Here is an 11,585-nt window from a genome sequence, read left to right as displayed (position 1 = left end):
AAATCAAAATCAAACAATAGTCTCTTTGGACTTACTTTAAAATATATTTTGCCTCTTAATTCTTTTGATTATCACTGTAGACACGTTTTACGATAAATATTGTCACTTCTTCAGGCCACATATTAAAGTTTGTATATATTTAAACTTGAGGTTTTCTTTTGGTATTTCAAAAGTACATAGCAGGTCGCTCTTAAGCGATGCTTCTTGTAAGGGTATTTTGCCTAAGAAAGACAGATGACAGAACGCAGTCTTTCTTCTTTCACATGGGATAATATGTTTATCTTTTTTCTCTTTTTGTGAAGTATTTAATTGCTTCTTCAATTTCATTATCTTTTTAAAAAAAACACATTTCGTTCATGTTATGATGTGGCCATGTGAGTTAAAGCAATTAAAAGTGGAGGTATTCCCTCTATTTACTCACCAATATCATTTGACCATAATATTGTGGTCACAATATTGTGACTACTAAAACATTCAGGACAAAAATATTGAAGGTAAGTTTATTGTTTTTTACTGTTTAACAAAAATATTGACATTTAAAATTTGTTTACATAAACACCACTTTCTATTATGATTTTACTATATTGAATTATGTTTTACTTAATGATGATATTGTGAACTTTATTTGTAATTATCTTTTAAAAACATTATAGTAATGTATATTTTGTTCCGGTTGTTTATTCAATTTGTGAATTGGGTGGGTTGTGTTGTTTTAAAATGATGTAATAATTAATGTAAATGTATTAATAGGTTAATTGCTTAATATTTTAAATTATTAGTTATTTGCTCATATGTTTAATACTTATTTATTATATCATTAATTTAAATTTCTGCTCTTGGGGTTGACTTGGCGATTGGTTGGCTAGTATTCAAATAAAGTATTTATAAACTGTTAATAATTGATTAATATAATAATTATGCACATGTTTAAATGGATAGTGATTTGTATTTGTTTAAATAACTGTTTAAATGCTTTTTAGAAAAACATTTCATTAATTTTCTTATGGGTTTTTGGTGTACTGGTGTTTGCGTGGGTACTGTTATTTTTAAAGGGTAAACTAATTATTCTTAATTGTTTACTATTTCATGTTTTTAATGTTTGCTATTGTTATTTTTTGTTTACATATTTTGTAATGTTATAATTGTTTATTTTGCTAGGGGGAAGAGTAGTATATTGGTTGGTTATTTAATCCTATATTTAATCATTTTTATTGATTTATCTATAATTATAAATAAATATAAATTATGTTGTTTTTTAATGTAACTTGTTTTTTAAGTTATTGTTTTATGTGAAAATATGATTAATTTTGAAAACTTTATTATGGGTTATTTTGGGTGAAAGGGTGGGTTGTTCCTTCTAAAAGAAATGACATTATAATTAATTAAACATTAAATATATAAAATGTCAACATTGTACAATTTTTTAGTTTTATGAAAATAATTCTTAATTATCATAGCAGTTTTCTGGTTTTTGTTTTGTGTGTGGGAGTGTGAAAGATATTGTTAATGTTATTCAATTACTGTTTTAACATTTCTGATATATTTGTAACTTATTAAAATTTATTTTAGTTGTTATTTACATGTTTAAATCATTTTAAATGTGTACTTATATTATTTGAGCCTATAGAATCTGACCCGCCTCTACTGTATTCTCTATTCCCAATATTTGTTGAGCTGGAGCTAGAATAGTAAACCTGACCCCTCCACCACCTTATATGCACTGTTCCCAATGCTTGTTATACTGGCTGGAGATAAAATAGTAAATCTGTAACCTTGAACCCTCCCCCCCATGTATTCACTTCCCCCGTATTTGTTAGACTGGAGTAAGATGGCCAACCAGACACCCCAATGTATGCACTTTCCCAAATGTTTATTGGACTGGAGTTAGTATAGCAAATCTCACCCTAATGTATGTACTTTCTCCAATATTTGTTTACTGGAATAAAAAATAGTTAGTGTGACCCACACAATGTATGCACTTTCTAGACAAGAGTCAATCAGTAAATCTGAGCTCCGCCCGCATGAATGCATGTACCACATTGTTTGTTAGCCTAAGTAAATGTTTCTTAGGTAAGTAAATCTAACTCTGTCACTGTATTTAGCGTGTTTTTCCAAAGTTTGTAAGAGACTAAACCTTAACCAACATCCTCGCCCCCACTGTATACACTTTCCCCAATGTTTGTTAGACTGGATTTACAATAGTAAATCTGACATCTCCCCACTCCCCCAATGTATGGACTTTCCCCAATGTTTGCTAGACTGGAGGTGCAATAGTAAATCTGACACCTCTCCACCCCCAAATGTATGTACTTTTTCCCAATGTTTGCTACACTCTATTTAGAATAGTAAATCTGACTCCCCACCAAACGCATGCACCATTTTCCTCAACAATTGTTAGACTGGAGTTAATATAGTGCATCTGACCACCCCATGTATGCACTTTCCCCAATGCTTTTTAGATTTGAGGTTGAATATTAAATCTCACCCCTCTCTACTCCACCCTCAATATGTGCTCTTTCCCCAATGTTTGTTAGACTAAAATACTAAATGTGACCCAATCAATGCATGCACTTTCCCCAATGTTTGTTAGCCTGGAGTTAATACAGTAAAACTAGACCCCCTCAATGTATGCACTTTCCTAAATGTTTTTTAACTTGGGTTAAAATAGTAAAACTTGGAACCCCCCTCATACCAAATTGAATACACGTTCTGCCATATTTTTTAGACTGTATTTAAAATAGTAAATCTGCCCTACTCCCCAATATGTCTGCATTTTCCCCAATGTTTGTAGGCATGACGTTAGAATTATTACTACTTTATATTTTTTATGGTTTTGGCATAGAGTTAGGTTACTATGTGTTGCTGGAATTTATTTGAAGGGAGAGCACATTTCAGTTTAATAGATATAGTTTTTAATGTTTTGTTATGTTATTTGATTATTTTTATGTTGTTTTTCAAATTATTTTATATCTTTTGTTATGCTTTTAAATTCCAAATATTTATATTGTTGCATATTTTCAAATATTGTTTATAGTGATTTAATAGATTTAAAATATGTCCTCATATTTTTTAATGTAGAAATGTATTTGTTTTTATTGTGTTATATTGTGTAAAATAAACAAATGATATTTTAATTGTCTTTTAGTGTTTGATAAAAAGTAACATTTGACTTTGTTATTTTTTATTATATAATACATTTATTGTTTTTTTCATACATATTTGTTATAAATCACAATACAAATACTTTTATTTTGGTTTGGGGAAGCCCAATATCCCTAGAAACCTGAATATTGTATCAACATGGGAGAATACAATGGTTCTTTTGGGGCCATTTTCAACAACCTTAATTGTTTTGGTAGACGTGAATTGTGACCTATAAACAGACTCAACGTTAGGCTTCTATTGCTCAGGAGGCAGTATGTGGGATCTCAGCTCGTATTTAGGAAGTATGGTACTTGAATTTTTGTTATCATAGGAAATTCATTGTATCCAAACGTGTTTTGGAGGAGGCAGTTCAGGTGATATGAAATTATGTTCAAGAAGCAGAGCATGGAATCCAAAACCCTTTTCAGAAAGGATAAGTAGGTAGGATCTGAACTGGTGGTCAGGGCCGGACTGGCTACCGGGCAGTTGTGTGTGCTGCCGTGCTGGGGGCTAATTTCTCTGTGGTGGGGGCTTATTTCGTTGATGGGGACCTGCGTGCGCATTGAAATAAAAAAAGCAAAACGAATTTCGTTTTTCACACGCAGGTCCTTATCAACGAAATCAGCCCCCAGCTCGGCAGCACACACAACTGTTCGGTAGCCAGTCCGGCCCTGCAGGTGGTCAGAGCATGAGATCAAGATTGTGTTGAGGAAGTAGTACATAGATGACTTGAAGTCAGGAGAAGGTAGAAGACCAACCACTACGGTGCATGAAATGAGACCATATTGTTCAGAAGGCAGTGCATGGAATCTGCAAAAGGGTTCATTCAGTGTGAAAAGGGTCTGAGGGTGTGTTTGGAGGCAGTGCACAGATCAAAAGGTCTAAGAGTGCGCTAAGGAGGCAGGGCATGGGTGTTGAGGTTCTGTTCATGAGGCACCGCAAAGGGTGTGGTGTTATGTCTAAGAGTCTGAGCGTGGAACTGCTTGGAGCTTTAGTGAGGAGCTCAAGTGCCCTAGTTTTCTGCTCCTGTTGTGGTACATTGAACTTGGAATTGTGTGACTAAGGCACTGCATGGGACCTCAGAGGTGCTTGCATATACGTCTCACTAAGTTCAGTTTATCATCATTTATTGTGTGAAGAAACAATGGATGGGTTCAGAAATTGTTTTCAGGTACAGTGCATGGGATCTGAAATTGTGTTCAGGCATTAGAACCAGGGATCTGAGTTTGTGCCACGAAGGAGGCACTGCACAACACTTGGGGCCTAAGATTGTGTTAAGGAGGCAAGTGACGGCAGTCATGAAACACCCCATGGGTTCATGGATTATGTTGAGGGAGCAGTGCATGGATTCGGATACTGTGTTTGAGCTGCAAGCGCAGAATATGAGATTCCATTCATTAGGACGTGGAAGGGACCCAGGATTATATTTGAAAGTCATAATATGGAAGTGTCATTCTGCTAATTAGGCACTGGAGGGGATCCACAATCCTATTCATGAGAAGGCACATGGGATCTGAGACTAAACACAAGAGGCTGTGTATTGGATCTGACACTCTGTTCTTCTAAAGGCAGCACATTGAAAAAGGCAGTGGAGCACTGTACATGGTCAAAGACAACCATAAAGTCAATGAGTGAAAGGAGAGTTGATGATTATTGCACTGTGATGTAGAAGGTAGAGCATGGGGTATGAGACTGTGTTCAGATGTCAGTGCCTGGGATCTTAGGTGCATTCAGAAGGTAGTGTTTGGGATTTGAGAATGAGCTCAGCAACAGTGCTTGGGATATGACAGCGGGCTCAGAAGGGAATGCCAGGAACCTGAGTTAGGTTTCTGGGCTGCACCTGGGATCTAAGGTGAGTTCATATGGTAGTGCATTACATTTCAGACTGTGATCCTCAGGCAGCGCAAGGAATCTGAACCTATATTCAGGAGCTACAAATCCTTACCTACTGTAGGTAGTTATTTAGTAACTGAGATATATAACTTAAAGTGAAGTCTCGAATATCTCATAAAGAAGTAACGGGAAAAAGGCTGCTGCTAAAAACAATAATAGCCTTAAAGGAGCCATAAGGGAGCACAAGGAAGCGATAATAAAAACAGCACAAAGTCTTGCACTTTATCCTCACTAAGTTACCTCTGCTGTGAAGAGGTACAGCATTCTGAAAATTATGGTACTTTGTGTCTGAAAGAATTACAGAAAGTAATCTGACTTCACTTGGAGCTGAATTACTTGAAAAATTCAGTGTCACTCTTTGTGGCAGTGATTCAGGCCCATCCATTCCACTTTATGTCCATGGTCATGAAAAGTGACAGTGCGACAACAGAGTGCCAGAGCAACCCCAACCACACCACATGACATCAACCAGATCTTTGGTTTCCACTGCCCAGGAAAATGAGTGCATTGCACGGAAGTCTCCAAGAGTCTTATTAGCACCTATACAAAGTGACTCGTTGCCCAATTGGGCCCATACAACTAATGCCATCCATTAGGGAATCCTCAAGTGTCAAAGTGGATATCCATGAAATGTCTTATCTCCAGCAGAAAAAGATTGGCCCATGGCTATCCCAAAGAGCAGTGTAATGTACACAGAATTACATTCTCAGCAGGGACTACCCAAATTTACATGTTGAATTTCTATGCAAATTTACAAAATTATGGTAATGGAACCTCCGGTGCATGTTACCATGGAAGTGTTGAGGCACCAAAAACCAGAGATCTCACAAACAAAAGTATCTACATTTTTTATAAATGACTCTAGAATTACCTTTATATATAACGGTGCACTACCTTTTAAATTCATCATGTACAAAGTTACTAAATCTGATAGTATAGTGGTCTACGACGACTGTCCCATCTCATTTTAGCTGCTTTTACTTTACCAAGAAAATTAACAATATGGAAGTGTCATTCTGCTAATTAGGCACTGGAGGTGATCCACAATCCTATTCATGAGGAGGCACATGGGATCTGAGACTAAACACAAGAGGCTGTGTATTGGATCTGACACTCTGTTCTTCTAAAGGCAGCACATTGAAAAAGGCAGTGGAGCACTGTACATGATCAAAGACAACCATAAAGTCAATGAGTGAAAGGAGAGTTGATGATTATTGCACTGTGATGTAGAAGGTAGAGCATGGGGTCTGAGACTGTGTTCAGATGTCAGTGCCTGGGATCTTAGGTGCATTCAGAAGGTAGTGTTTGGGATTTGAGAATGAGCTCAGCAACAGTGCTTGGGATATGACAGCGGGCTCAGAAGGGAATGCCAGGAACCTGAGTTAGGTTTCTGGGCTGCACCTGGGATCTAAGGTGAGTTCATATGGTAGTGCATTACATTTCAGACTGTGATCCTCAGGCAGCGCAAGGAATCTGAACCTATATTCAGGAGCTACAAATCCTTACCTACTGTAGGTAGTTATTTAGTAACTGAGATATATAACTTAAAGTGAAGTCTTGAATATCTCATAAAGAAGTAACGGGAAAAAGGCTGCTGCTAAAAACAATAATAGCCTTAAAGGAGCCATAAGGGAGCACAAGGAAGCGATAATAAAAACAGCACAAAGTCTTGCACTTTATCCTCACTAAGTTACCTCTGCTGTGAAGAGGTACAGCATTCTGAAAATTATGGTACTTTGTGTCTGAAAGAATTACAGAAAGTAATCTGACTTCACTTGGAGCTGAATTACTTGAAAAATTCAGTATCACTCTTTGTGGCAGTGATTCAGGCCCATCCATTCCACTTTATGTCCATGGTCATGAAAAGTGACAGTGCGACAACAGAGTGCCAGAGCAACCCCAACCACACCACATGACATCAACCAGATCTTTGGTTTCCACTGCCCAGGAAAATGAGTGCATTGCACGGAAGTCTCCAGGAGTCTTATTAGCACCTATACAAAGTGACTCGTTGCCCAATTGGGCCCATACAACTAATGCCATCCATTAGGGAATCCTCAAGTGTCAAAGTGGATATCCATGAAATGTCTTATCTCCAGCAGAAAAAGATTGGCCCATGGCTATCCCAAAGAGCAGTGTATTGTACACAGAATTACATTCTCAGCAGGGACTACCCAAATTTACATGTTGAATTTCTATGCAAATTTACAAAATTATGGTAATGGAACCTCCGGTGCATGTTACCATGGAAGTGTTGAGGCACCAAAAACCAGAGATCTCACAAACAAAAGTATCTACATTTTTTATAAATGACTCTAGAATTACCTTTATATATAACGGTGCACTACCTTTTAAATTCATCATGTACAAAGTTACTAAATCTGATAGTATAGTGGTCTACGACGACTGTCCCATCTCATTTTAGCTGCTTTTACTTTACCAAGAAAATGAACAATTAGTAAGTATGGGAGCATGTTCTGCATAGTAAGAAAGGCAAAGGAATCAGTATCTGTCCAATTCAAGAGATTGCAGTGTAGGCCAAGGAGGGCAAGATTCGTAGCAGACATTCAGGCTATCTCCTCAACAAAATATATGACAAAATAATCTAAATAGAAATGATTTACATATTTAGTTGATGGTCTTAAATACTGGATCAAAACTATGTTGGACATTCGGGGTCTAATAATTCCTACATATGCACACAGCATAGAGTACAACATCCTTCATGTGAAGAAATCATCTTTATTTTACACATTGTACAAGTGTCCTTGGAAAGGTTTGGAGTTCCTCTTGCAAAAAAAAACAATTAAATTCATATACATTCTCAAAGATTTGAAAAGTAGATTCATTGAATGAAATGAAAGGCAGAACTTGAAATCATGACCTGAAGTAGCTTAGACGTAGCTAGTCTAGATACTTAAAATAGGTAGTAGTGGATGGACAGGTAGGACGAAGACACAACAACAAGATACAGCACATTTTAGGGAAAAGGCATGGAATTGAAGTATTTCTAATCCTCTTTCTCTTCACCGTGGGTGATGATATGCACAAGGTTTTTGTAGTTCAGATTTCCAGTGACATCAGGGGGAAATGCTGTGAACATCTGATCAACCTAGAATTAAAAAAACTATTTGTCAAGTTATGCCGATTCATATTTCCCAGTAATAAGAAAATACATTGATATAAATAATACAAATAACATAACAAACTAAAATAACAATAATGAATAATGCTATTATTATTATTGTTTAGTAACAATAAAAGCCATATAATGTATTATACGATAGAACAGTATGTAAATAATAATGGTTGTGTTTGAATAATGATATTGGAACAAAGAATATTGGCTGTTCTTATAGCACACATAGTAAAATTAATTGGGTCCTTCTGCATAGATAATAGGTATTAATATTAACAAACTCAGTGGCACTCATTTCATTAGACATACACAGGCGAAAGGCTGACTGTGATCTGCATTGATTCATGTTTTCCAGGATTTCAATAATATACATAATTGATTTGTTAATTGGGGGTTTGACTGTTGTGATATTCATCAATGTTTTGATTCTCTAAAGTCCTACACAAGTTGTTTTTTTTACTATCCAAGTAACTAATTTATTTTTCTGTAAGCTAGATTGTCCTCTATGTTAGTTCTCACTCTCATCAAGTTGTAAGCTCAGCTTTATTCAAGATGTATATTGTCTCCTGAGCTTAGCCCACATAAAGCGACAATATCATTATGTTCTGGTATATTGTGTTGTGTGCATATCGCAATAAGATATCCCCATGCAGTCCTATCTTTAGCATTCAGTTTCTAAATATCGACGGTGAGATATCTGAAGCATCCATGTCTAATAGTTTGATATGTAATATGCATAACAATTGTGGTAAAAGGAACCCTCTCTGAACTCTCTTCATATACACCTTCATCAGCTGAATCTCTAATCACTGGCACAGAGGCCTCTGCATACTTATATAAGATTGTAGGTGTCTTAATGAATCTGTCTTATTATGTATAAAAATATGGCTAAAGAGGAGGCTAAGGGACTGATTCAGAGTTTGGCTGACATGGCATCCCACAAATGTGACAGTGTTATTCTTTATTGCTTGATTAACAAAATTCATGGCAATTAAAACATTAATTTCAATTAGATATGTTAATTAACTAGGTCATTTTCATTTCCCTACTTCGCCAATTGATATGCAACTGTACACAAAAAACGTTTCAATGGTTACATGCCGTACTGGAACATTGATACCACATATACACATCTTTCATTGCAGTCATTCATTAATCATAGTAACAGTAACTTATAATGATCAAGTAGTTCCCAAGGATATACAATAATGTAAATGTATAGTATTTATATAGCACACTTCTACCCGGAGGCCTCGTAGCGCTGTATTCATACCGCTGTGTAACCCATCCTGGCTTTCCTGTAAAATGTCCACTCCCAAGGTGAAGTCAGGTATCCAAGCGCTGCTGGGGCCGTTGTGGAGATTAAGCAAGCTATAGCCCAGAGTCACAGAGTGGTACCCATGATTAGACTAGGCACTGAGTCGAGAATTATCAGGTCCGGGGAAATTGAGTGCAAGAGCCGCCGAGGCAGGAATTGAACCCTGGTCCCGGGCCAGACCTCTGCATCAGGGTCTGGCGCTCTAACCATTGAGCCATGCTTCTCCACAAATACAAACTGTAAACATTATGTGCCATTATGCAAATGTACAATAAAGTGCCTAGGTGCTTGCACATGGTCTGTATACTTAAACACACAAGTACCTAAAAAACTGTCCATCATAGACCATAATATAGGCCATAAACCAATTCAATAAAACTGTAAACATCATATACCATTGTGCAAATGAACAATAAGGTGCCTCTGTGCTTCCACATAATCTTTAGTGCTTGATTACAAAAGTTGCCAAAAACAGAATCATTGGGTGAAACTGCATAAACATTCGAAGTGTCATGTGCCAAAAACAATAACCAAATGTAACAGAATAGCCTGTCCGACAAACTCTCAGTCCGCATGCCCTTTTTTAAGTTGGAGGACCATCAACTTTCTGTCTAGAGTGCCCCCATTGATGGAAAGCATACTCCGACGGCTTGACATAGTACTGTCCGTAACAGAAAAGGCATAACACCATCTGCCCTATTTAGGGCAGACTGTCTGATTTCCATTTTTTCTGTGCATCACTGCCAGTCCATCACTGCCACAAAGCCTGGCAGTGAAGAACAGAAAAATTTAAATATGGTAGTCCTAGGTCCACCAGGGTGGCAGATGTAATGTTCTCTGCCACCCTGAAGGAGAGAGTAAATACTGCAATACTATAAATTAGGCCCTAAGGCAGTTTCAGCAGAAGTAGCAAAAACTGAGAATCACCATACTGTAATGGGAAAAAATCAAGTAGCAACTAAGGACAGGAGCAGTGCAAATACAAATTAAAAAAATATATTAATAGAATTGCTTCATTGTTAGTTGAATTTGAAGTTAAACAATTGAAAACTATTTGTTTTAAGTGCTGTGCTTCATGTTTTTTCTGGTCACTCAGTTGCACTTAATTATGGTGGTATTTTCCTATTATTGTCATTAAACCTCAGAAAACAAACATGGCAAACGTGGGCAGTTAAAAAAACAATTGACAATATGCAGAAAGAAAACCCTCCATGTATTAGGTCCATTTGGTTTTGTTGTTCTGAAACAGTCGATTTTCAAGACAGAAATTCTAGAAGAGTGGAAAACAAAAGGTTTTTTTCACTATCCTATAATTTTGTAAGTGGAAGTTGATGCTCTGCTTGTGAAGCTACTTTCAACACTATGGGGCCCATTACGATGTCGGGCGGATTGCCTCCGCCAGGAAAGACCGTCCGCCACTTTTCCGCCCGGTCTCCTTGTGGCCGGGGCGGAAAAGGAATAATATGGTGGCGGTGTCTATCAGACACCGCCAGCCATATTATGATGGTGGTATTCAGGTGCCTTTCCGCAGCGGCGATTCCGCCACGGAAAGGCATGCGGTCTTCAGTGAAGGAGAGGTGGGGGGTGCACACGGGGGGCACCTGTGGTACCCCCCTCCATTTGCATTTACAAAGTGGCAGGCACCGCGCGGTGCCTGCCGCTTTGTAAATGCAAATGCTGAATTGCATTTTTAGCATTGTGGTGGGCGGTGCAGAGAGCACCGCCCGCCACAATGCTAAAAATACAGGATGTGCCTGCCACAGATTGTAGTAAGAAAGTCAGACAAACAGTTTTATACAGGAAAGGCAGACCTTCATGTCTTACAGAGCAATATTACAGTAGTGTGTGCAAGTATAAGCAAAACTGATGGAAGTGCTTCACCATACCTCCTCCTTGGAAAATCTTTCGGCCTGCGTCATCAGCATTTCTCGAATGCTACAAAGAAAAACACAAACAATTATATTTTCTTGTTTTCCTAATAGATCTATGAAGAGCTGAAAAAATGTTTTTTAATGCATTTGAGTTTGTAGCTTAGAGCCTGATTTATATCTTGGTGGTATGTAAACTCTGTCGCAACTGCAATGGAGTATA

The 11,585-nt window shown here is 37.4% G+C and overlaps 1 protein-coding gene across 1 annotated transcript in view; it reads right to left on the bottom strand.

The window, feature by feature from the left end:
- Positions 1-7,759: 7,759 nt before the first annotated feature.
- The window catches only part of MYL2 (myosin light chain 2), a 35,701-nt gene continuing 31,875 nt past the window's right edge, over positions 7,760-11,585 (bottom strand). Inside the window, exons 6-7 of the mRNA XM_078667474.1 lie at positions 11,381-11,429; positions 7,760-8,149 (exon numbers count right to left, since the gene is read on the bottom strand). Of these exons, the coding sequence (XP_078523600.1) occupies positions 8,048-8,149; positions 11,381-11,429 (151 nt within the window). The 3' untranslated portion in view covers positions 7,760-8,047. The remainder of the gene's footprint in view (positions 8,150-11,380; positions 11,430-11,585) is intronic.

This window comes from Lissotriton helveticus, chromosome 11 (assembly GCF_964261635.1).
Source record: "Lissotriton helveticus chromosome 11, aLisHel1.1, whole genome shotgun sequence".
In the NCBI taxonomy this organism is placed as follows: Eukaryota; Metazoa; Chordata; class Amphibia; order Caudata; family Salamandridae; genus Lissotriton; species Lissotriton helveticus.
The sequence above is the reverse complement of the archived record's forward strand: the minus strand, read 5'-3'. Positions and strand labels throughout refer to the sequence as shown.